The sequence below is a fragment of the Monodelphis domestica genome, chromosome 5 (genome assembly GCF_027887165.1).
Source record: "Monodelphis domestica isolate mMonDom1 chromosome 5, mMonDom1.pri, whole genome shotgun sequence".
In the NCBI taxonomy this organism is placed as follows: domain Eukaryota; kingdom Metazoa; phylum Chordata; class Mammalia; order Didelphimorphia; family Didelphidae; genus Monodelphis; species Monodelphis domestica.
The window spans coordinates 192174783-192200127 of record NC_077231.1 but is presented as its reverse complement, the minus strand read 5'-3'; the positions used below and the strand labels follow the sequence as shown (position 1 = coordinate 192200127).

The window sequence follows — 25345 nt, the reverse complement described above, 5'->3', positions numbered from 1 at the left end:
GCAACTTCCCTTCAACTTTCTATGGGCTTGGAGATTTCTCCGTAGTATTCGGACTGCACTCTCGTTTCAAAAACACACCCAAGTAGTGAACGAGTTCTCCGGGGCCCTTTAACTCCCGGGGGCGTTTTACCTGGCTGGGGTCTTCCACTGAGTTCAACCCTCTGACCCGCCAGTGATCCCCGCCCAGGGAGAGCACCGGGAGGCTGCAGGGAGGCAGGTGCAGCTACATACAGTAGAAGCCACAGCCAGAGCATAGCCGAGGCAGCCGGAGCAGATGCCCGGCAGCCAAACGGCACCATCAGGGCCAGGGCTTGAAACGCGCAAGGAAACCCACGAACTCCGTTTGCGCTTGCTGCGGCTGAGACTGCGGCTGCTTGATGCAGCACAGAGTATGATAAATATAGCCTGGCGTTTGCCCCTAAATTAGGCTCTGTTTCCTTATTTAGCCCTTGCACAATGATTTTAGATGATGTCACTTAGAGCTAAACGAGAAAATTGATCTCAGATTTGCTTGGCCTCTAAAGCCTGGTTAAGCAGATTGCGAATTAAAAAGACGGAGAAAAAGGAAGGGGGAGGAGGGAGGAAGGGTGCGCCGGCAAGCGACTGAGCTAGCCAGAGATCGAGAGGAGGGCAGGAGCCGGGAGAGCGCCCCCGCCTTTTCTGGGCGGGGGAAGTCTCACTCACCAATGAAAAGTGATCACTTACTGAAGAGGAGAAAAAAAAAAGTTTTCCTGTTGACTGTTGGAAGCGAATTGAGCAATTATCTAGTTTACCTTCTCCTCTTGGAAGTTAACGATTGGCGAGATCTTTGCTGCGTTATTGACACAACACTTTCTATTGATAGAAATAAGTAGTGATTGTCCCCGAGTCATTGGTACGCCAAGTAAACTGCGATGGGCTGGCATGAGTCCATTGGGCTGGGAAGGCTGGTTCGGCTGGTGATGCTGGGGGGGAGGAGGAGGATGATGGTGGTGTTGATGGTGCTCGTCTTCCAATCTGCAGATCAGTGACAAGACGGAAAAAAGAGGCGTCTACGGTAGCAGCTTGGACCCGGCTCACACATGCATTGCAGACATGGACTGTAGTTCTCACCATCCGACCACAAAAATATTAGCTTCTCCTCCGACCAGAGAGAGCCTGCCGGCTAGAGGCAACATGATCAGCGCTTCCAAACCCCTCGCCTTTTCCATTGAACGAATAATGGCCAGGACTCCAGAGCCCAAGTCTATGCCCGTCCCCCATTTCCTACAGGGATCTGTACCCAAAGGAGACCCCAAGCACTCGTTGCACCTCAACTCATCGATTCCGTGCATGATTCCCTTTGTGCCGGTGACCTACGATACCAGCCCCAAAGCAGGGATGACAGGGTCGGAACCAAGAAAAACCAGCCTGGACTCCTCCACTTCTTCTCCGGCGGCGGCGTCCTTTAGCTGCAGTGATCTGTTGAACTGTGCATTGAGTCTGAAGGGAGACTTTGCCCGCGACGCTTTGCCTCTACAGCAGTATAAATTGGTCCGACCTCGAGTAGTCAACCACTCATCCTTCCATGCCATGGGGGCTCTGTGCTATTTCAACAGGGGTGATAGTCCTTGTCACCCGTCGGCCAGTGTCAACATCCACCCAGTGGCTTCCTATTTCCTCAGTTCCCCTTTACATCCACAACCCAAGACGTATTTAGCAGAGAGAAACAAATTGGTCGTCCCGACCGTGGAAAAATATCCCTCGGGAGTGGCTTTCAAAGACTTGTCCCAGGCTCAGCTGCAACATTATATGAAAGAAAGTGCCCAGATCCTCTCGGAAAAAATTGCTTTCAAAACCTCAGAGTTCAGCCGAGGCTCTCCCAACAGCAAACCCAAAGTTTTCACTTGCGAAGTGTGTGGAAAGGCAAGTACTTGGTTTAGCTGGAAGACCTGGGTTTTCCGATGTTTGTTTTGGGCAGTCTTGGAAAAAAAAAAAGTTGTTTCCCTCCCCCTTGATCCCTCTCCCTCTCCCTACCTCTACTCCAGTTTAAACTTAAATATAGTAGTGCCGCTAACCTGCTCAATTTGTGTTCAATTTTAAAGGTATTTAACGCGCATTATAACTTAACCCGCCATATGCCGGTGCACACAGGAGCCAGACCCTTTGTTTGCAAAGTTTGCGGAAAGGGCTTCAGACAAGCGAGTACTCTCTGCCGTCACAAGATCATTCACACCCAGGTAAGTAACTTCGCCTGGGTAGGGGACGGTCACTCCTTCCTCGGTTTTTCAAGGAAAGTTGTTAGACGTGCACATTTTAGTCCCCAGTTTGTCCGGTTACGGCCCCTGGAAATGGTTAAATTCAGGAATTGTCTTCTCCCCTTTGTTTATTCATGGAAAGTACTCAAGGAGCAAAGCAGAATGTTACTGGGTCAATTTCCACTTAGCTTTCCTTCACTAAAAACGAAAACAATACAAACAAAATATTCTGACGCCCTTGTTTTTCTCCTCTCTAGGAAAAACCCCACAAATGTAACCAATGTGGTAAAGCCTTTAACAGAAGTTCCACTTTAAATACTCACACTCGAATACATGCGGGCTACAAACCTTTTGTTTGTGAATTCTGTGGCAAAGGATTTCATCAAAAAGGTACAAAACACAAACTCCGCTATATTTCTGTTGGTGTTGCTGTTACAGTTGCTATTCCCTCTCACCAAGATATCACCTTGATTTGGTTGGATCTCTTTAAGAAAATAATTTTAATACGAGAATTTATTTAGCAAATTAGTTTGGGCTTCATTTTTTTTTTGCCTTTCCAAAATCTTGGTCGGTCTCGTGTTAATAATACAAGTAGAAAACCTTCCCACCACCCCAACCCATTTGAATGCACAAATCATTTTCTTTAAAACGAATAAATAAAGGGGCTTAAAATCTAGATACTAGAAAATTTATTTTTTAAGATGAAGTTTAACAACAACAACAACAAAAAGAAATAGAGAAGTGAAAAGGAGTTCTACTTGAGCCATAGCTTGCTGCCTACAAGAGGAGCCACAGAAGGTCTCTGGCCTCCACCACTCTGGCTTTCACTACCTCACTGCCCTCTCAGCCTCTTCCCTTTTCCGCTTTCAAGTCCGGTTTCCCGAGTAATATTCCTGTCGTTTGTCTGTTTCAGGAAATTACAAAAACCACAAGCTGACTCACAGCGGGGAGAAGCAGTTCAAATGCAATATCTGCAACAAGGCTTTCCACCAGGTCTACAACCTGACTTTCCATATGCACACCCACAATGACAAGAAACCCTTCACTTGCCCCACCTGTGGTAAAGGCTTCTGTAGGAACTTTGACCTCAAGAAACACGTCCGTAAGTTGCACGATAGCGCCCTGGGGCTGCCCCGCGCCCCAGCTGAGGCCGGCGCTGACCCATCGCCCCCGATGCAACCCCAGCCTTCGATACCGCCACCGCCTCCTCCAGGCTCATTGCAGCCTCCTCTCCATCAGGGCCACCAGTGAGGACAGCTGGCCGCGACCTCGGTCAGGTCTATGGGCCTCGCAATTTCTTCGACAATGCTCTACGGTGGCAAACCGAGCTCTGGTGCGGCCTGTCACCTGGAAGCAGCCAGCACCCAGCCGTCTCCTCACCTCGGGGGAGGCTACCAGAAGGCTCCGCCGCCGCCGCCGCCGCCACCGCCCTTTGGCCTCTTTGCATGCACCTGCTAAACGGTTTTGTGTATTATACTTGATATAGCCACTAACAGTCATGAAAGTTTTTTTTAATTATTTTTTTCTGTTGTTAATTTTCTTTCTTAAAAACAAAATAAGACTTTTTTCATCTCGGGTGGAGAGATGGTGTTTTCGTTTTGTTTTTTAAAAAAGCAAATTTCTGCTGTATTTATTGGGATCTGTATTATCCTATCCGGGAATGCTGCATCATTTTAATTTTATTATTGTATATATTTCCATTGTGTTGATTCTGCCATCTCAAGATGCCTGCTGATTGCTTCATCTCTTCTTTCCCTTGAGTATCACAATACAGTATATTTGCATGTATGTGTGTGTATAGATACATACACAATATGTATACACAAAATACATTGGATGTGTATATGTATACAGATAGTACCCTGCATCATGTGTATATGTAAATATACATACACATATATGCATCCCACATTAATGTATGTGTTGCCGCACATACATATATGCACAGGTGTGAGTACATGAAGACATACATAAATACATAAGCTAGAAATACACCACACACAAACACAGATATGCCTCCATATGCTGGATAGGGCTGGTTCTTTATGTATGGATTTGGATTTCAGTTTTGATTTCTTGCACGTGAAAACTGATTCGTTGACTGGTGAAAATAAATACTTGGAACATGCTAAGTTAATCAACAAATTGCAGAGCTCTGTATTATTCAGCTATAAGAACGTTGGTTGGTTTTTTGTTTGTTTGTTTGTTTTGTTTTGTTTTTAATGCAGTTCTGTAAAGCCTCTTCCCAATGCACTGGTATGGAAAGAGGTTAGAAGCAAAAGGTATTTTCTTGAAATTATTAGGACTTTTTGATCTGGCAAGGGGCTGGACATGGAAGTTTCTAGTGAGAGGGAGTCTTTGTGACTTATCTCAGTACTGACTTTAAAATGGGAATAATGTGGAAAGGGCATATATAAAATATTCTCCTCCTAAATATTAAGTATACATACAATACAGCGTATATTGCACACCAATTATTTACTTATAATGAGCCCACGGCTCGCTTGCAATGGGAACCTCAATATATCGTGGGTTTTTTTTTTTTTATGAGTGTATATGTTTATGAATGAACGCACCTTCATCCAAGGAGGGAATATGGAAGAAAACCAAACTGTGGTTGGTGCCAGGTCCTTGAAATGCTTCAAGTGTTAATCAGCAGCTCCGCTGTGAGCCCAGGCTCTGGTGTTTTCTAACTGCAAGTCTCTCCTGTTTTCTTGCCAAAACAGTGAAACAACTGCTAAAGACTTTAATTAAGAGGGGTAATTAGTTCAGATTTATCAAAGCCGGGTTGTTATACTATTAGCTGCTCAGTAGAAGCTGCCAGACAAGCCTCACAACCAAGTCGGCTCTTCCTCCCTTGCTGCCCTGGGCTCTGTCTGCCTAACTGCATGGAGAAGGCGACATAAGCCAACTTAGGGATCCTTGTTCCAGGACGAGAAGAGGACAAGAAGGTCAGTGGACATGCTGCAAAGATTTTCACTCGCAGCACTGTCACTGTAGTCTTGCTCGAAATAAGGTTCAGCCTAGTCCCGAAGGGTGGGTGTCCATCCCCTCCCCATCCCAAGTACATCCCCTCCCCCAGTGTCTTTTCCACACAAGCACCTCAATTAGCTACTGGTCATAATCGAAAACAGGCCCACATTGAAGGCAAGTACTTAAAGGGGGGGGGGGGGACTGAGATGATTATCCTCCGGCTAGTAAGCAGAGTAGGGTTAATTCAGACCCTATAGACTGGCGAGGAAGAAGAATTTTTACTTTCTCTGTGTGTGTGTGTGTGTGTATGTGTGTGTGTGTGTGTGTGTGTGTGTGTGTGTGTGTGTGTGTTTTACATTATGCCATTGTATTTCTGAAGGGGAGGAGTGAAGATGTCCGTTTTGGGAGGGAAGAGAGAGCTGGACTAAGGCATTAAATTTTGAGAGAGTACAAGAAGAGATAACTGCGTCAACGCTACACTACATTTCCATTGCAATTTAGTCTAGCTTTTCAAGAAAGGAGTGTCTTGCTAGTGTTCCCCTCTTTCCGAGGATGCGTTTGTTAACAGCGGAGATTCCTGGAGGAGGGATGCTAATAAGTGGTCAGGGCCCCAGGGATGCATGAAAAAAAGTCTACTTTTGGTGTTCTGGGGCTGTAAAGATTAATGACGAATTCTTCATCCGTGTCATTTGGGAGCAAAGATTGACAAAGATGCCCTTTAGATATAGCATGTTGGAGGAAAGGGCAGGAAGGAGAGAGAAGGGAGTTGGGGGACGAAAGTATGATAGAATAGGGACCAGGTCAGGAAGAGAATTTCGTCGTGAATGGCAGATTGTATTCGATGTCTGGGTCACAGGGATCCCAAGTCATTGTCACCTTCAGGCAGTGAAACTTTCCGAAGCTCCAGAATTTAAATCATTAGGCAGAATTCTAGTTTATCCTAGCTCTCCATTTATATTTCTCTTTCCCTAATCCACCAGTGCCCTTTGTTACCAGGAAATATTGGCCAGATTTAATTTTGAAGAGCTATGATGCTTTTCCTTTGCCTATGGAAGTACCTGATCCATAATTACATGGATTCTCGATCATTACAATCCTGAGAAACCCTGTCTTTCCCCAAAACCCAGACTTGTTCTTTAATCCTGTCCCCAAATTGGCCCCATTCAGTCTCAGCTGGCCATATAAAACAGTGAGTCCTAGGAAGATGAATTCTTGTGAGTGTTTAGGGTAGGTGAGGAGTGAGGTAGGTTGTAGAGGTTCAAGGTGTTTCTCTTTTGGAAGGTATCTTGGTCCTAGTTTGAAAACACCGGCTCTATTTCAGTAAGTAGAGTGGGGGCAGAGGGTCAATATAGTTATAATTGACATATTTGGGCCAGAGCTTAAACCTTTGCTCACTTGAATTTGTGTTCACAAGTGCTTTAAACCCCAGGAGTCATACTTGTGGGGCTTCAAAATGATGACTTCATTGGTGGAGAGGGAAAAGGAAAACTGTGAAGATGACCTTGCTTCGAGATATTTCAAAGTGCCTACAAAAAAGGGACATGCATTTATCTTAACCCATTAACCCATATTTCTCAAAGTATTCAAGAAAGGGTTTTCTCATATTAAAAAAACGCATCTTGCATATTCTGTCAGATATGGGGCTGACAGCAGAAAATGACATCTATAAATGGAATTGGCGATGGCTTTCTTTTTGCAGAGACTGATATGGGATAGTGCAATAGTTTTACAGAGGTGGGGGAGATCTATCCACTTCGAGGTATTTAACAAGATGAAAAATTAGAATGGAGTTTACCTAAAGTTAAACATTCAAAAGGAAAAGTCAGGAAACAGGATCCACAGCACCTGGGTTTATGGCAAGGCCGACATGATGGGGCAATGCATGTCTCCTTTGAAAGGACCAGGTTAAGAATGTAGGTTTAGATACGGGATAGCAAGGGGGACTTTTAAAAACTCAGTGAAAAAACCTCCAAATTATTTTAAAAACATTTTCCTCCTATACTGAAGGCTGCTTGCTTTCCTTAAATACTTTTAGTTTGTGTGTGTATGTGTGTGTGTGTGCTTACTCAATTGAAAACCAATTTTTTTATTGAAATCTTAAAGGTATAAACTTCATTTTGGCTCTGGCCCAGCTTACCTTATTTTTACCAGAGGTTGACCAAAAGCTTTGCTTATGTTTAGTAGGGAAGGAATGGCTAGTGTTCAGCTTTACTGCATAGGGATATGGTTTGTATACAACTCCCTCTATAGGGATTATTCATTTCCTCAGAGGATTTATGCTAAGGCTTCAAGGGTCAATTTTAGAAAGAGACAGGCTGCTGTGGCTTGGTCCCTCATTCATTTTGGAAATAAAGACTTTGATGAACAATTATGTAAAACTGAAGCTTTTCATGTTTTAAAGTATAATGCATGAATTTACATTTTTAACACTGGCAGTTAATTTCTTTTTTACTTTTCAATTTAACAATTCTATTTGCTCATTGTTTCCCTACCAAGTGTTGCTCATCAGTCTTTCAAAAAGTTGATTGGAGGCCAAGTTATTGAAGAACAGGAGATAACAGATATGATCAGTCACCTGATAACCCAAGACTTTATTGGGGGAGCTCCTGGAATTTTTATCTGCTAGTAAATTTTGAGACCTGGTGAATTCTTTTTAGCATTTTTCATTGATAGGGCTTTTTTTTTTTTTAAGGAATACAAGCCTACTAAGGCTATAGTACTTTCTGGAAGCTTCTGACCTCAAATAATGAATTTGTCCCTTGATCAGAATTATATTATAATATGTTATATTATACATATATATTTGTCAAGACTATGAGGGAAGTTGGATAGCATATTAGGGGAGTAGATTTACCTGGACCTTATAAGCAAAAAATAGTGCATATCCAACTTAGTCCAACTACCCCAGAAAAAATTTTCAGATATTTCAAATTTGAAAAGGAATCAAAAATACTTTATTACATACTTAATTGCAACCACTGTTAATGGTATTATAATGCATATACTTTTATGGTATTATTCATACTTGTTATTGATATTTTTCATGTAGTTTTTAATTCAGTGTTTCATAAATAGAACTTTTGAAGCCTGATTTGACTGATATCTATATCTTAACTTGTCTAAAGGTGTTATAAAATAAACAAAAATTTCCTTGAATCCTTAATGCAGTCAATGTTGATATAAAGCTGCTGATCCACAAAAAGTCATCATGAACAGATTCAAATGTCTTTACTTTTCAGATGTTTTGCCTATACCTCACATCAGCTTCATATAAGAAGTTTCCTTTTACTATAAGCAATATGGTGTGATATATTGGAAAAGGTACTGGATTTAGATTCAAATCGAATGTGACCTTGGACAATTCAATTACCTTAAGAGGATATCAATTACTTCATTTTTAAATAATGGTGTAAGGTGGGCTATATGACTTCTCAGGTCCCTTGTAGCTCTTTAATTTTACTTCAGGATCTATGATTTTCCCAAGGCAGACATTCCCTGTTCTAATGTAGATTGCATCCTCTCCTTCCAGCCCATGAATTTCCAAGGCCAATTCTTACTACAGGTTCAGGTTAAATTATTTTAAAAATAACTTTTGAAACCATCCTCGCATTTAAAGAGATAGCTAGAGAATGGTGCTTTTTCCTTCCAGAAATTATGGATTTGTAGTAGATTGAGAGGAAAATAAATACCAATCAGTAAAAGGACAATTTTGTTTAGTCATCATGTCTAAAGGATATGACTGCCCAGGTGGTCCTGGCATACTTCCTAGGGGAATCAGGAAAGGAGAAAGTCCTTGTGTGAAATGATCTTGAGCTCTTGATAGAAAAATTTCCCTCTGTTTGCTCTGGGTTAGGCATGTTTTAAGCATAGTGGACTTTGGGGGAAATGGCACAAACTCATTATTCATACATAACAACAAGATGAAAGTCATTAGAACAACTATGTAAAATATAAGTTTGAGATGGCCCTCCATTGTCAGATGAAAAGGTATGAATGTAAGTCTTGTGTATATTATGTTACAATATAAAGATAAAATAAAATTCTGCAAATATAGGCCACTAGTGGTAATATTTCTCTGGTGAACCAAAACTAATGTCACTGGGGGAAAGGAGAAGGTGTCCACATAATCATGTCAAAATAAGTCCATTTTGATCCCACCTGTTTTAATTCTTAATAATGAAAACAAGGATTTTCCCCACCTCAACTATCATTTATTTGTCAGTCCCCTTCTATGTGCCAGGCACTGTGCCAAGCACTAGGGATACAAAAGAGATAAGACAGTCTCTGTTGTCAAGGAGCTCACAGTGTAATTGAAGAAATGATATACAAAAAACTATGTCCAAATAAGTCATAGATATTATAATTTTGAGAGAATGTTACAAGGAAGGCACTAGTATTAAGGAGGCTCAAGAAAACAGGTGAGATTTCAGATGAGATTTGAAGGAAGTCAGAATGGTCCAGGAAGTAGTGATGAGAGAGATGAACATTCCAAGCATAGAGGATAGCCAGTAAAAAATGTCCGGACTCTGGAAATAGTGCCTTGAGTGAGGAACAGCAAAGGGATCAATGTCACTGCATCACAGAATGGCTGGAGAGCAGTGTTGAGGACTAAGAAGACTGGGAAGTTAGTTGCTGGAAAAAGTTATTAAGGACCTTGAATACCAAACTGAGGATTTTATATTTGATCTGGAGATGATAGGAGGTATTGGAGTTTACTGAGTAAAGAATGAAAGGGAGTATAACCTGGTTAGAGCTGAACTTTAAGAAGACCATTTTAACAACTGAGTTGAGGATGGATTGGATTGGATAGAGGTTGCAGGACAGGAAAACCAATCATCAGACTATTGCAAGAGTGCAGGAGGTGATCAGAAGGGTGGCATTGTTAGAGGAGAGAAGTCAGCATAAATGAGAGATGTTTCAAAGGTAAAAACAAAAGACCTTAGCAACCATCTGAATATAGAGGGGAGGACAGAGGATGAGAAATCAAGGATGCCATCTACATTGCCAGTAAAGGTAGAAAGGAGAAGATAGAATCCTCAACATTAATAATAAGGACGTTTGGGAGAGGGAAGGATTTTGGTGTAAGTGGGTAATAAGTTGAGTGTTGAGTGTGGGAACATCTTAGCCATGCTGAGTTTAAAATGTCTGCCGGACATTCCTTTTGAGATATGGAATAGACTACTGGAAGTCCAGAGAGAGGTTAGAGTTGATAAATAGATTGGAAAGGCATTATTAAATAGATGGGGAAAGCATCATTAAGTGCTTATTATATGTGAAGTATATAAGTGCTAGAAGTTGGGGATAGAAAGTCCAAAAAACAACCACATCAGTCCCTGGAGTTTTCATTCTACTTGTCAGAGGAACTGATGCTAATAGGAACTATATTTCATGTCATTAGGAAATCTGTTACAAAGCTCAGTTTAGCCCCTTGCTAATGTGTAACTAACAATAATATATTAGTAATCTTTTTTTGCTTTATAAGAATAATTAATATACATTAATATTCAACAGATTATAGTAACTGTTTCTCTCATTCATTCTTCAAAATAGGCCTGTGAAGTGGAGGAAAGACATTGGCATTCTCATTTTACATATGAAAATTTAAAAGACATTGTGACTTGCCTAAAGAAAATAGTTCGTATGGTATAGGCTAGATTTAACACTGTTTTTTTTAAAAGAAGACCTGAGTCCAAATTCAGTCTCATAAATGTACTATCTACATGATCCTAGCATGCCACCTCATCTCCTTCAACCTCAGTTTTCTTATCTGTAAAATACCTACCCTTTGGGGTTGTTGTGAGGATAAAATGAGATAATATTTGTAAAGCATTCTGAAAACCTTAAAATGCTAAACAAATGCCATTTTATTGTCATTATTGCCTCTACTACTGTTATTTTCTAATATGGTACAGTGATTCTGGGCATGATATTAGGAGACATGAGTTCAAATTCAACCTTTGAGACTAATTTCTTGTGTGACCATGGACAAATACTTAAACATTAGGAATTTCATTTTCTACAACCTAGCTCAAGAGGCATGTGCCTTGGTAGAGAGAGAAGATCTCAAGTCAGAAAAATCAGGTTTTAGATCTTGCTTTTGACACTTACTGGCAGTGGGAGCAGGGACAAGTGTTACAGATAAATTGCTGATCTGAATCAGAGGCAGGAATTTCTATAGATGGACTTTCCTTAAATTGATAAATCACAGGTGTGGCGCAGCCTCCCCCATCCTTATTACTCAACATATACACCCTGCTTGTGATGAAAGCCCTTTACAAACATTAAGCCACTTGAAAATGTGGATTCCTGTTATTAATAATGTGCAGTAACTAGAAAGTTCTATGGTGGTGCTAGTATAGAGGAGAGTGGAGGGGGGAGATTTTCAGCAAAGATGCACAAATACTATGAATGAAGTTTCTTTTGGCTCCCTGAAAGACCTGCTTACCCAGATGCCCTGACCTTGCCAAGGGAATGGGGTATAGAAGACAGCCTGAAGAGGGTATGAGAATGTAGAACTTTTAGAGGCAGAGCTGAGTGACAACAGAGAGGTTATGCTATGTGCTTATACCGGTGGAGAACCACAAGGTATTGAGTCTGCTCCCCAGAGGCAGAGGATGGAGGAAAGTCTGCCAGTTGCTGGGGAAAGGAAGCATATCCCTTTGGGTGTCCCAGGTCTGATATGAAACTCTACTGGTTCCATCCCAGTTCTATAATCATTTAGAAGTTAAATTTAAATTAAAGCTAAATAGAAATTCATAGACTCCATATTGATACCCTTGCATGCCTGATACCTAAAGAGAAAAAAGCAATTTAAATACAGACTTGTAAATTCATCCCTCAATGACTTTGAGTTGGAGACAATTTTATAAGCTACATTTAGCATTTCAGTAATGTTAATATTATTCTTTTTTAACATCTTATTTTCCAGTACTAAATCCCACATCAATATGGGGAGATGTTTTTAAGTTCAAATCCAGCAGGGAGCTAAAGGTGAGTTGGGTGCATTGATTTCCCATGTAGACCTTGTGACTAGAGGCATAGTTAAAGTGACCCTTGACTTGAGTAAACCAGAGAATTGGACCTTGCTGCCACCACTAACTCTCCAACCCTGCATTCCATATTACAGGTAACAAAAATCTGATGGGATGGAAAGGGGTCCAATTCTTGGTGCATAGTTGGTGTTTTATGTGTCTGGTGCAGTAGGCATTTAATAAATGTTTATTGGTTGATTATGAAGGAATTCTCTGCAAGTTCCAGCTTGGTATTTATTCAATCAATAAATTAACCAATAGACACTAATTAAATAAAAAGGATTTGTTACCACAGTTTGATTCTTCTTCAGGCTCATGATCCCTTGTATGAGATGTACAGGGATGATAAGTATATCATATAGCTAGAAGGGACCTCAGATATTCCATAACTGCGTCATTTTATAGATGAGGAAATGTTTACTTTTCCAAGGTGACCCAGGTTGTAATCAGCAAGATGGCATTTGAACCCCTAGCTCTGGAACCAGCAATATATATATATGTATATATGTATATATATTTTTGTCTTATGCCAAATAAAAATGCCAAATAAAAAACATTTGAAAACTGGAGTTCTACCAAAATAACTCTATTAAAAATAAGTTCACACCTATCAGATTATCTAATATGACAGAAAAGGAAAGTAACAAATGTTGGAGGGGTTGTTGCAAAGCCTAAAAGAATTCATTTATATTCTGAGTTTGACAACATTTACTTAGAATATTCCTGAATGTTTGGGTTATCATTCAGGGTCACGTAGAAAGTAAGTGTGGGGACTTGAACTCAGCTCTCTATCTATTATATCATGCTGCCTCTTATACCCCAATATGTGACCTAATAATGAGATCTTATGCCATAAAACAGTAACAGGATTACTAATATTAGAGTCAGATGAACTGGATATTTGATTTTTGCTTTCCTTTAAAGGATAACATGAGGAGAAAAACATAGTTGAATCTTACATAAACCTATATTTTCCTCTCCCCTCTCCCCCACAAAATACAGAGGTATAATTAATATTAACTGTTTGACACGTGTTACTGAATTTATTTTAAAATTTTCTTTAATTTCAAATAAGTAGTATTGATGTCTTTTGTTTCTTTATCATAATCATCCCTGTTGGGTAAGAAGGAGAAGAGAGAAAGTCTCTCCTTTCTCCTGCAGGGGTCTCCTCCACTAGCAGCAACTAGCTTCCAACATATCCAATTCTCAAATAGATGAGCTTGTTTTCCTCTGGACAATTCACTTCTGGGATCCTGCTGGGGTTCCTTCATACAATATTCTGAGGGCTTAGCTATTTAAAGCCCTCAGAGATGTAGCTAATTTGTTTGCTTGCCTAATTTTGATGTTCTTGATTTGATGCTATCAGAAAGGTGTTTGAACATCATAAAAGGATCAGGGTCCTTTTTACTATGAGCTCAATACCTCATTAACCCCTTGGGATTCTATTCTGGGTCTTCTCTGCCTACACTAACTGAGGTGGGTGGGAATGGAGGGTGGGGGGATGGGGTCACTCTATTATACCATTTAACTATGAATGTATCCCTGGGCGTCTGTTTTTCTTTACATTCTCTCACTTGGTTACCTCATCAGTTCCACGGGTTTAATTATCATCTCTATAAAAATAGCTCTCATATCTATATAAAGATTCCTAGTCTTTATTCTAAGGATCAGTCACTCAACTCCCATTGTCTTTACTGGGTATTTCAAGCTGGAAGGCCAGTAGACTTATCAAATTCAACATATCCAAAATAGAGCTCATGAGACCTTCCTGACAGGTCCACCCCACAAAAAGAAATCCCACCTCGTGTTCAAATTTCCTATTCTGTTGTGAAGGTCACCATCCTATTAGTCATTCTGGTTTACAACCTCAGAGTTATCCCTCATTCCTTTACACTTCTACATCCTACAAACCCAATTAGTTTTCAACTCTTGTCTTTTCTAACCTTACACTATCTCTCAAATCAGACTCTTCTCTCTATTCCCATAGTCAGCATCCTAGTTCAGGTTATCATCATATATTTTTAGATTATTTCAACAGCCTTCTAATTAATCTCTCTGACTCAAATTTCTCCTTTCTTTGATATATCTTTCATATTGAAGTCAACGTGATTAACTCATGATTAACAACGTGATTAACAACTCAATTAACTAGCTTCAATGGCTTTCTGTTGCCTCTAGAGTTAACTTCCAGTTCCTCTAACTTTAAAAGCCCTTGACAGCCCTTCACTGTCTTCACCACCACATACCTCAACCTCCCACCCCCAGCCAGCATGGGGCACGTGCAAACCAAGACCGTGAAGAAGGTCATTATCGAGAAGTATTACAGCAGCCTGGGCAATGACTTCCACACCAAGAACCGTGTGTACGAGAAGATCGCCATCATTCCCAGCAAGAAGCTCTGTCAAAAGATGAAGGGACTCATCTGATGAAGCGGATCTAGTGAAGCTCCATGAGAGGCATCTCCATCAAACTGCACAAAGAAGAAAGAGAAAGAAGGAATAACTACATCCCTGAGGTCTCTGCTTTGGAGCAAGAGACCATTGAAGAGGACCCTGTTGCCAAAGAAATGTTGAAATTTCTGGACTTCGGTACTTTGTCCAACCTGCAAGTTACCCAGCCCACAGTTGGAATGAACTTGGTGTTTACCAAGAGGAGCTGTTTAATATTTACTTTTTGCCTTCTTTTCAATAAACTTGGGAACCCCTGAGAGCACTGTCTTGTTCTTAAATGTTACACTCTTGCACTAGCAAGTCTATATGTGGAGGGAATCTGGGATTTTAGGACAGGTTTTAGTATACAATTTGTGACCACTGATATTAGTGTTTTAAGCTGTGCAGTTGTGACCCAGCCCAGAGTCTCTTACTGACATGTAACTCCAGGCTGGTGCATATAGGAGGTGAAGATCTTCTGTGGCCCCCAACTCAGTGGTGTATAAAGGATCCTTTTAGTCCCCTTCCCAGTCACAGTGACATAGTTTTATTGTCTTTATTTGAATAAAGATTCCCCTGTTAAAAAAAAAGCCCTTCACAACCTGGTCCTGACCTTCATTTCCATGTTATTATAAACAACTCTCCTTTCTTGGGCAGGTAGGTGAGGAAGTGGATAGTGTAAGATCCAAGTTCAAATCCAAACTCTGCAATGTAACTCTAGCTATGTAACACTGGAAAAGTGTTTGCCTTAATTTCCTCATCTGTAAAATGAACTAAGAAAGGAAAAGGCAATTCAATGTCAAAAATTCTATTAAAAAATCAATATCTTTTCCAAGAAAAGCCCAAAAGGGGTCACGAAGAGGCAGACACAACTGAAATGACTAAACAATACTCTCATTCTCATCCTTTATGGTCTGTCCAAAGTGGTCTTCTTGCTCTTCCTCATACATGATAATCCATCTCCCATCTTTGTGCCTTTGTGAAGACTGTCCCCCATGCCTGGAAAGCACTCCTACTTTCATCTCTCACATATGGAATCCCTAGTAAATTGTGGTTTTTTTTCAGAATTCTGCTCAATTGTCACCTTCTACATGAACCCTTTTCTTATCTATCTACTAGACTCTCTCCTCTACAAAAAATCTGATCTTACATTTATTTTGTTTATATTTATTTATGTGCATGTTGTTTTCCCCGATAAAATAAAAACTCGGTGAGGGTAGAGATTGTCCCATATTTGTCTTTATATTCATGAGACCAGCACATAGTAGCTACCTAATTAATGCTTATTGTTTGAAGGAATGAATAAAAAAGATTCCTGAAAGAAAAATGAGTCTTTAAGCATTGGAAAGATTTGAAAACCTCTTGTTGATGAGTAACTGTATGTCCCCAAAACAAAAGAAAACCAAACTTTCATGTTGGCAAGATATCTCTAACAATTATGAAAAATCAGACAGCAGTCTTCAACTCCCCTTCCTTTTCTTCCTCCCCATCCTAAAAGGGTAAGTTTAATGCTATTATAGATTCTAACTTTAGCCATTCAGTCAAAACCAAGCTATTCATTCTTCAAAAACTAGGGGAAGGGAAGAGAGAAGTCACTGGGTATGCAAGATAATCATATAATACTGATTCTAGGAATAATCAGGCAACTGTGAGTATCATGAATTTTAGAAATTGAATCACAAACTGCCAGTGGGGAATTTGGTAGTTTAATCAGATTAGGCAGCTAAGTGGCTAGAGTTGGGTATAGAATCAGGAAGACCTGAGTTCAAATCCAGGCTCAGACACTTACTAGCTTTGTGACCCTGGGCAAATAACTTAACCTCTGTCTGCCTCAGTTTCCTTATCTGCAAAAATAAGGATAATAATAGCATCCACTTCTCAAGTTGTTGTGAGGACTGAATGAGGTATTTATAAATGTGTAGTACAATGCCTGGCACACAGGAAGTGCTATACAACTGCTCACTATTTGATTGTTTTCCTAGTACCTATAACAAAGAGAAACTTAATATATTGAAGAAAGCATGAGAAGGCAGAAGCAGGCAATAATTTTGCAGATATACCTCAGTGGGGTGTTATAGTTTGAAGAAGTTTGGAAGTCACAGGACATCGAAAACATATTGAATTTATAGGATATGGGCGAAGAGAACACTAGGTGATGAGGGAGAGAAGAGTCAGACCTCAGGGATAAGTCTCAGACAAAGGAAAGAGCATATATCTGGAATCAGAAGATCTTGGTTTCTGTGTGACCTTAGGCAAATCACTGGACCTCAGTCATTATCTGTTAAATGAATAAGTTGGACAAAGTGAGCTCTAAGGTCCCTTCCAGTTCCCTGTGGTTATAAAATTTGGACTGCTTAACAGTTTTGCCTAGTGATGTCCAAGCTTTCTTCCCTTCCTTCCCCTGGGCCCAAAGGCCAAATCGATTGTCCTTTAACTTCCTTAGGCCCCCTCTAGTCCTGCCTTCATCCTCCTGTGGCTGGTGTGGTAAGTCAAGGAGGTAGGGAAGAGTGAGTCTGCCATAGTGAGGTGATGCTATGTTGATGCATAGCAAGGACAGTCTATATACAACAAACAGAAGCTGTGCATATGGGTATTTTATGCGTTCTGTAATTGCAAATGCAAGCACTTGGCAGCAGCTAGAGTGTGAATTAGTTATCACATCCTTCCCAAAATGACAGCCAACTAAGAGCATCCTTTGATAGGGGAGAGATGGAGACTAATCTTTGTTTGAATGAATCTGTCAGATTCTTTCCTGAGATCAGGTTTTGATGGGAGAATGGAAGAGAGGAGGAGAGAACTTTTCATGGAAGAATAAAAGTTAGGATTAAATAGCTTCACAATAAATTCATGAATCATAGATATAGAGTATGGGAAGCAGATGTTTGATGGCCCTCATTTTTGCTTTTGAGAAAAACACCCATGATCTCCATTGGAACATAATTTAGAGGAACCATTGGTCTAATCTTGTGTGGCATTTCCTAAATTCCTATTTCTTAGAGAGTCAGTTTAGCTCAAATAAGAGATTATAAATTTAAAGCTAGAAGGGATTTAGCCTAACCTTCTCACTTTATAAATGAACTGAGGCTGGAGTGATAAAATTTATACAAGGTCATGAGTACCAGACTCTGGACTCATACTCAAGTCTTTAACTTAAAAGCTTCTAAAATCCTAAAACAAACAAAACAAAATGAAGTAAAACAAAACAACCCCCCCCCCAAACCAAAATGAAATACATCAGAATGCTTTTACCTGTTCCTTAAATATTTATAGGTTCCTATAATGTACTTATTTTTTTCTATTAAATGTAAAAATAATTAGATTCACGACATTTAAAAATCTTTAAATCTGACTCTATCATATTACAGATGAGGAAATTGGGGCTCAGATAATTGAAGAAATTTGTCCCAAATTACACAGATAATAAGTTAAAAAAAAACAAGCAAGAACAATGTATTGCTAAGGCCCTTGAATCTCAACTTTGACAGAGTTTTTTAAAAAGATTTTGTTACTGGTTAGTAATTTTCAGTCATGTCTGAATTTGTGACTCCATTTGGGGTTTTTTTTGGCAAAGACACTGTAGTGGTTTGCCATTTCCTTATACCAGCTCATTTGACAGATGAAGGAACTGAAGCAAATAGAGTGAAGTGACTTGTCATACACTGTGCCACTGAGCTGCCCCTTTAAAAAGTATAAGCACTGACCAAAAAGCACTTTTCCAGGATTTTTGGAAAACATTTCCAAACAAGAACTATTACAATTAATCATGTTCACAGAGAAATTTAAGGCTGAATAAGCATTTCTTCATAAAAATCTCCTATTAAACAGATAGTATGAGTATTATTATCCGCATTATAATGGTGAGGATATTGAAGTTCATATTAAATTCACATTGAAGTTCATGACTTGCTTGAGGTCTCCCTAAGAAGTTAAGTGATTTGTTCAAGGTTAAGAGGGAATGGAGCATCTTTCAGTATTCCTAGGAAAGTGTAACTCTTTGGTGGTTTATCAATTCATGACCTATGAGCCTATATCCAGTTCAACCCTTATTGCTAGATCACACCAGTGATACAAATTCACCAGAAAAATCATTTAAATTATGACTTGAAACAATGAAAAAGGGAATGACCTGGTAAAGTACTCTCTTTACCTTTACTTAAGGGATATGATCTTCTGCACCAATGTTTTTCTGTTCTTCATCTCTGTTGGCTTCTGGGTCTCATTTAATCCAAACTCAAGCATCCAATAGTCATAATTTTAAACCTTTGCCATTATAAAATGTTTCTCTCACCAGCACAAAGTGTAATACAATGGAAAAAACAATAAGTAGGGGGATAGGAGATCTGGGATCAAATTCTAGCTGTATCATCTGTATAACTATCACCTATATAACTAATTTTTCAAGTCACTTAACTTATCTGGGCCATCATTTTCTTATTTTCAAGATAAGGGAGTTGGATTAAATGCCAACATTCCTTCCAGCTGAAAAATCTATGATACTAAGGAAAAAGGAAACACCTCTATACTGAAATCATATCCATATCAAAATTTATTAAAATTCTGCTCTGTAACAATTGCAAGTAAAGGCTCTAGTGCGGAAAAAAGTTTTTTTTTCCTCCAAAAGGATTAAATGAATAACTAGAAGAAATTAAGCAAGAGCTAAAAGTAAAAGAAAAAAAGTAAAAACTCAAGTGGAAAGAATTAGAATAGTAGTTTAGAAGAGAAAGTGGTTTACCTTGTCCAAGAAATGTAATGTCTAAAAACTAGAAGAGGCCAAGAAGAAATCAAAGACATAATTAAACAGCAGGTAATAGTAGGACAAAATAAAAGGATATATGATCTCATATTGAAGCAATTAACCTGGGAAATGGGTTAAGGACAAATAATTTAATAATCAAACTTTCTGAAAATGATGATTTTAAAAAAAGTCTGGATATTATATTCCAAGAAATAATAAATTATAACAGTAGATCTAGTATAACCACAGGACAAAGTAAAGATATAAAAAATCCATCAATCTTTTCCTGCAGGAAAGACCAAAGGGAGAAATCACAGGAATATCAGTTAAAAATCGACCAGCTTCCACATTAAAGAAAAATGCAGTAAGCATCCAGAAACAAGCTAAGCAAGTACCTAGAAGCTACAGTTAGGATCACACAAAACTAGGAAAGGGTATCAAGGAAGTCAACTTAGGAGAACAAAATAAAATGAAGGACCTAGTTATGGATTGGTTCTTTCTGAGAACTTTTCAGAAAGTAAAAAGGAGAAAAAGTACCTAAAGTTCAATTGAAAAACTAGTTTAAAAAGAAGAGTGCAGGAACTTTCAAAGTCTTATTACTGAAATGTTTAAAAAGAATATACTAATATAGAGGAAAGGGAAGAATCATCAGATGACAATCACTCTTATCTTAAATGGACAAAGAGGGCAGTTTTCACGTTCATACACACACTGAGGCACAAACAACAATTTGGTATAGAAATAAATCAGATTCAACAGAAAAACAAGGAGAGATTAAGATTCAGGGGAATAGTTGAAGGAGGTTAATGGGGGAATAAACTTCCTGGTCCAGAAAGAGGACAAAATGAAAGATCTATAGGTCTTCAAGGGATCAACATAGATTGTCTCTTAGACAACTAGGGAATGGCTGGATAACTTATACTATAGAAATGCAAGGGAATATTGTTGCCCAATAAGAAATGATTAAGGGCAAATTTCAGAGAATTCTTAGTAATATGAACTGATGCAAAGTGGGCAATTAAGAAGAGAGAAAAGAACGGAAAAAATTTTATACAAGGATAACAACATAATATAGAAAAATAATCTTGAAAAACTTAAGAATTTTAATCAGACCAATTTGTGCCCATCTAGAACTTATGGTGGGACATTTTACCTACCTCCTGACAGGTGATGGACACAAAGTATAGATACACATTTTTGGATGTGGCCACTATGTGGATTTGTTTTTTAACTATACTTATTTGTTACAAGATTTATTTCCTCTTTTTTTTTAACTGGGGGTGTGGAGTGAGCAAGGGGAGAGTTATCAATTATGCTTCAAACAAAGGGCTATTAAAATGCTCTAAAATGCATAGAAGAGAACAGAAGTAAGTATAGAAACACAGAAAAAAGATATTTTATAAAGTAATGAATAAAATTTGTTATATACTTTTTAAAAAGAAAGGAATAAGATACAGTCACAATTTCATGTAGAATCTCCTTTGTTTTCTGCTGTCCATATGAAGTTGTTTACATTCAGGATAAACATTAAATAAAAAAAAATCCAAACTTATCACTGTTGAAGTTTTGGGCAGTAAGTACTACAGAAGGAATAGAAGATAATAATTAGGAAGCTGATGCAATAACCTATATGAGAGGTGAGAAATTTATGATCTAGAGTGAGTAGAAAGGAAATAAATATAAGATTTATCATGGAGGACCTGGCAACTGATTGGAAAGTTTGAGTAGACTATGTCATAGGGTTAAAAATTGAAAGTACCTTTTAAAAAAAAGTTTATTCAGGGGGACTTCTAGGTAAGCATGGAGGCAGTCTAGACACGGGGCACTTCCCCTCCTCAGACCCACTGATATAGATGACCTAAAAAGACCCCAAAGGCACTCTATAGTAGGGTGCAGTATTGAAGGTACATGGGATTGGGGCATTTCCACACTCTAAGGGAGTGAAAAAGCTCCCACCCAAACTTGAGCTGATTTACCCTTCCCCACCACAGAATCAATGAGTGAGTGAGTGGCACCTCTGGAGTGAGCAAAGGGTACCTCCAGGTCTTCGAAGCTGACTAAGACCACCAAGGACCTACCCCTGAGACAAGTTACACTTGAAACCCCAGTGGGTGGGTGGGGGAGTGCAGAACTTGGGTGCCCCTGGGAAGGAAGTGTAGCTGCAGAGATTCAAGAGCTTGCCTCAGGCAAAATCCTTGCTCTATAGCTCCATACACAGAGAGCCTACCCTCCTCAATAAGATTTCTGACTGGAAAAGGAAGGAAAAACACCATAGTGATGGCAAACAGTATCCAGGAACAACTTCCCAACACCAAGAAAAACAAGAAGAAGGGGTTGACCTTGGATAATTTTTATGGAGGAAAAATACAGACTATAGAGGAAATAGCAGAAGAGGAAATCCAAATAAATGCTCCAAAATCTTCCAAAAGAAATGGAAATTGTCCACAAGCTCTGGAAGAATTTAAAATAGAGTTAATGAAAAAGAAGGAAGCCTTCTGGCAAGATAAGTGGGAAATAGTTCAAAAAAATGAAAAAATTATAGCACAAAACCAAAAAAATTATAGCTGAAAATCAAAAGGTTAAAGCAGAAAACCAGGCCTTAATGACCAGAATTGAGCAACTGGAAACCAATGATCTTGCAAAACAGCAAGAATTAATAAAGCAAAGTCAAAAGACAAGAAGAAAACATAAAATATCTCACTAACAAGGTGACAGATCAGGAAAATGGAGGAAGGAGAAACAATTTGAAAATTATTGGTCTACCTGAAAAACTAGAAATAAATAGAAATATTGACATCATACTACAAGAAATAATACAAGAAAACTGCCTTGATGTTCTTGAACAAGGAGGCAAAATAGACATTGAAAGAGTTCATAGAACACCCTCTATACTAAATCCTCAAAAAACAACTCCCAGGAATGTAATTGCCAAATTCCAGAGCTTTCAAGCTAAGGAGAAAATTCTACAAGAAGCCAAAAAGAGATAATTCAGATGCCAAGGAGCACCAATCAGGATCACACAAGACCTGGTAGCTTCCACACTAATGGACCTCAAGGCCTGGAACATGATATTCAGAAAGGCAAGAGAACTGGGTCTTCAACCAAGAATCACCTATCCATCAAAACTGACTATATACTTCTAGGGGAAAGTATGGGCATTCAACAAAAAAGATTTCCAAGTATTTGTAAAGAAAAGACCAGAACTAAGTGGAATGTTGGATATCCAAACACAAAGAACAAGAGAAACATGAAAAGGTAAATACGAAAAAGAGGGAAAAGGAGAAAAGTGGTTTTTTCTTTGTATTCAAACTCTCTTCTTTAAGGGCTACAATTAGAACAAATTACATATATATATATATATATGTATATGTATATATACATATACATATATATATTAATATGTGGGGAAATGTTATTTGTAACTTTAAAACTGTTTTCATTATAATAGTAATTAGAAGAATCACCCATAGGAAAAAAATGGGGCATTAAGGGATATAAGATGTTATGCAAAAAAGGAAATAAAAGGGGGGGGGATTGAAGAGGATACCAAAAGATACTTGAAGAAATAAAATAAATAGAATAATCTTTTTCACACAAAGATACACATGGGAAGGGGGGAGGAGAATACTCCTATAAGAAGGAGAGGAAGAGAGTGCTAATAAGATAATACTTAAACCTTACTCTCAGTGAAATCAACTCTGAGAGGGAAGAGCCTCTTGAATTCTACCTTATCCTATAGGGTAAGGGAGAAAGTAAAACTAAGGGGGTGGGGAGGGAGGGAGTAAGTACAAAAAGGGAGGGAAGGATAGAGGAAGGGAACTTAATAGACTCTAATAAAACAAGAAGGGAACAAAAAAGGAGGGACCATAAAGGGAAGCATATCAAGGGAGGGGATTAGGGGGATTGATTAAAAGTAAACCACTTCTTTAAAAGGATATAGCAAAAGAAGAAAGGACAGAACTAGTAGAGTATATCAAAATGCTAGGGAATTCACAAGTGACAATCATAACTTTGAACATGAATGGGATGAACTCACCCATAAAATGTAGATGAATAGGAGAGTGGATTATTATCCAAAACCCTACCATATGTTGTCTACTAGAAACACACATGAGGTGGGTAGATACTCACAAGGACAAAATTAAAGGTTGGAGCAAGACCTATTGGGCCTCAACTTATAGAAAGAAGGCAGGAGTTGCAATCATGATATCTGACAAAGCTAAAGTAAAAATAGACCTGATTAAAAGGAATAGGAAAGTTAAATACATCCTGATAAAAGGGAGTATAGACAATGAGGAAATATCACTAATCAACATATATGCAGTAAATGGTATAGCACCCAAATTTAACTGGTAGAATTGAAGAAGGAAATAGATAGTAAAACTATACTAGTGGGAGACCTGAACCTACCACTATCAAATTTAGATAAATCAAATAAAAAAATGAATGAGAAAGGTAAAAGGTAAAAAGATTGTGAATGGAATCTTAAAAAAAATTAGAGTTAATAGATATATGGAAAAAAATAAAGAGACAAAAAGGAATACACCTTCTTTTCAGCAGCACATGGTACATTCTCAAAGATTGGTTATATACTAGGTCATAAAAACATGGCATACAAATACAAAAAAGCAGAAATAATAAATGCAACCTTTTCAGATCATAGGGCAATAAAAATAATGATCAGTAAGGGTACATGGAGAGCCAAATTAAAAATTAATTGGAAATTAAACAATATGATTCTCCAAAATCAGTTACTTAGAGAGAACAAATCATAGAAACAATTAATAATTTCATTGAAGAAAAAGACAATGATGAGACATCCTTTCAAAATCTATGGGATACAGCCAAAGCAGTACTCAGGGGAAAATTTATATCCATGAGTTCATACATTAACAAATTAGGGAAGGTAGAGGTCAGTGATTTGGACATGCAAATCCAAAAATTTGAAAGCAAACAAATGAAAAATCCCCAGAAGAAAACCAAATTAGAGATCCTAAAAATTAAGGGAGAAATTAATAAAATAGAAAGTGATAGAACTATTGAACTAATAAATAAGACTAGAAGCTGGTATTTTGTAAGAAAAAACAAACAAAATAGAAAAAGCACTGGTCAATCTAATAATAAAAAGGAAAGAAGAAAATCAAATTAACAGTATCAAAGATGAAAAGGGAGAACTCACCTCTAATGAAGAGGAAAGTAAAGCAATCATTAAAAATTTTTTATTTGATTTATCTAAATTTTATAATGGTTGGTTTAAGTCTCCCACTAATATGGTTTTACTCTCTATTTCTTCCTTCAATTCTCCTAGTTTCTCCATTAGAAATTTGGGTGCTATAATATTTGGTGCATACATGTTGATTAGTGATATTTCCTCATTATCTAAAGTCCCTTTTAACAAAATATAATTACCTTCCCTATCCCTTTTGATCAGGTCTATTTTTGCTTTGGCTTTATCAGATATCACGATTACCACTCCTGCCTTCTTTCCGTCAGTTGAGGCCCAGAAAGTCTTACTCTATCCTTTAATTCTGACTTTGTGGGTGTCTACCCACCTCATGTGTGTTTCTTGAAGACAACATATGGTAGGGTTTTGGATTCTAATCCATTCTGCTATTCATCTACATTTTATGGGTGAGTTCATCCCATTCACGTTCAGAGTTATGACTGTCACTTGTGGACTCCCTGGCATTTTGATATCCTTCCCTAATTCTAACCTTTCTTCTTCAGCTCTACCTTTTAGTCCAGTGATTTACTTTAAATCAGTCCCCCTTGTCCCCTCGCTTGATATGTTTCCCTTTCTAGTCCCTCCCTTTTTGTTCCCTCCCCCTCCCCCCTCTTCTTCTCTCCCTTTTTTGTGTTCCCTCCCCCCTACCTCCCTTGGTTTTCCCTTCTCCCTTCCCTTGTTGGGTAAGATAGAATTCAAGATCCCAATGGATCTGGATGTTCTTCCCTCTCAGAGTT

The 25345-nt window shown here is 38.6% G+C and overlaps 1 protein-coding gene and 1 pseudogene across 1 annotated transcript; both read left to right on the top strand.

Moving 5' to 3' along the window:
- Positions 1 to 749: 749 nt before the first annotated feature.
- On the top strand, positions 750 to 4361 carry FEZF1 (FEZ family zinc finger 1). The gene is made up of 4 exons (XM_003342016.4): positions 750 to 1884; positions 2064 to 2198; positions 2474 to 2606; positions 3130 to 4361. The coding sequence occupies exons 1-4, from the start codon at positions 1075 to 1077 to the stop codon at positions 3465 to 3467; spliced, it is 1416 nt and encodes a 471-aa protein (XP_003342064.1). The 5' UTR covers positions 750 to 1074; the 3' UTR covers positions 3468 to 4361.
- A 10129-nt stretch (positions 4362 to 14490) lies between these two features.
- On the top strand, positions 14491 to 14927 carry LOC100619022 (40S ribosomal protein S17-like; annotated as a pseudogene).
- Positions 14928 to 25345: the final 10418 nt, after the last annotated feature.

Bases quoted from the DNA above. Each gene is read 5' to 3' on its own strand.
- FEZF1 (XM_003342016.4), top strand. From the start codon at position 1,075: ATGGACTGTAGTTCTCACCATCCGACCACAAAAATATTAGCTTCTCCT. The intron at 2,199-2,473 runs GTAAGTAACTTC...TCTCCTCTCTAG, and splicing joins ACAAGATCATTCACACCCAG to GAAAAACCCCACAAATGTAA. The intron at 2,607-3,129 runs GTACAAAACACA...TGTCTGTTTCAG, and splicing joins CAAAGGATTTCATCAAAAAG to GAAATTACAAAAACCACAAG.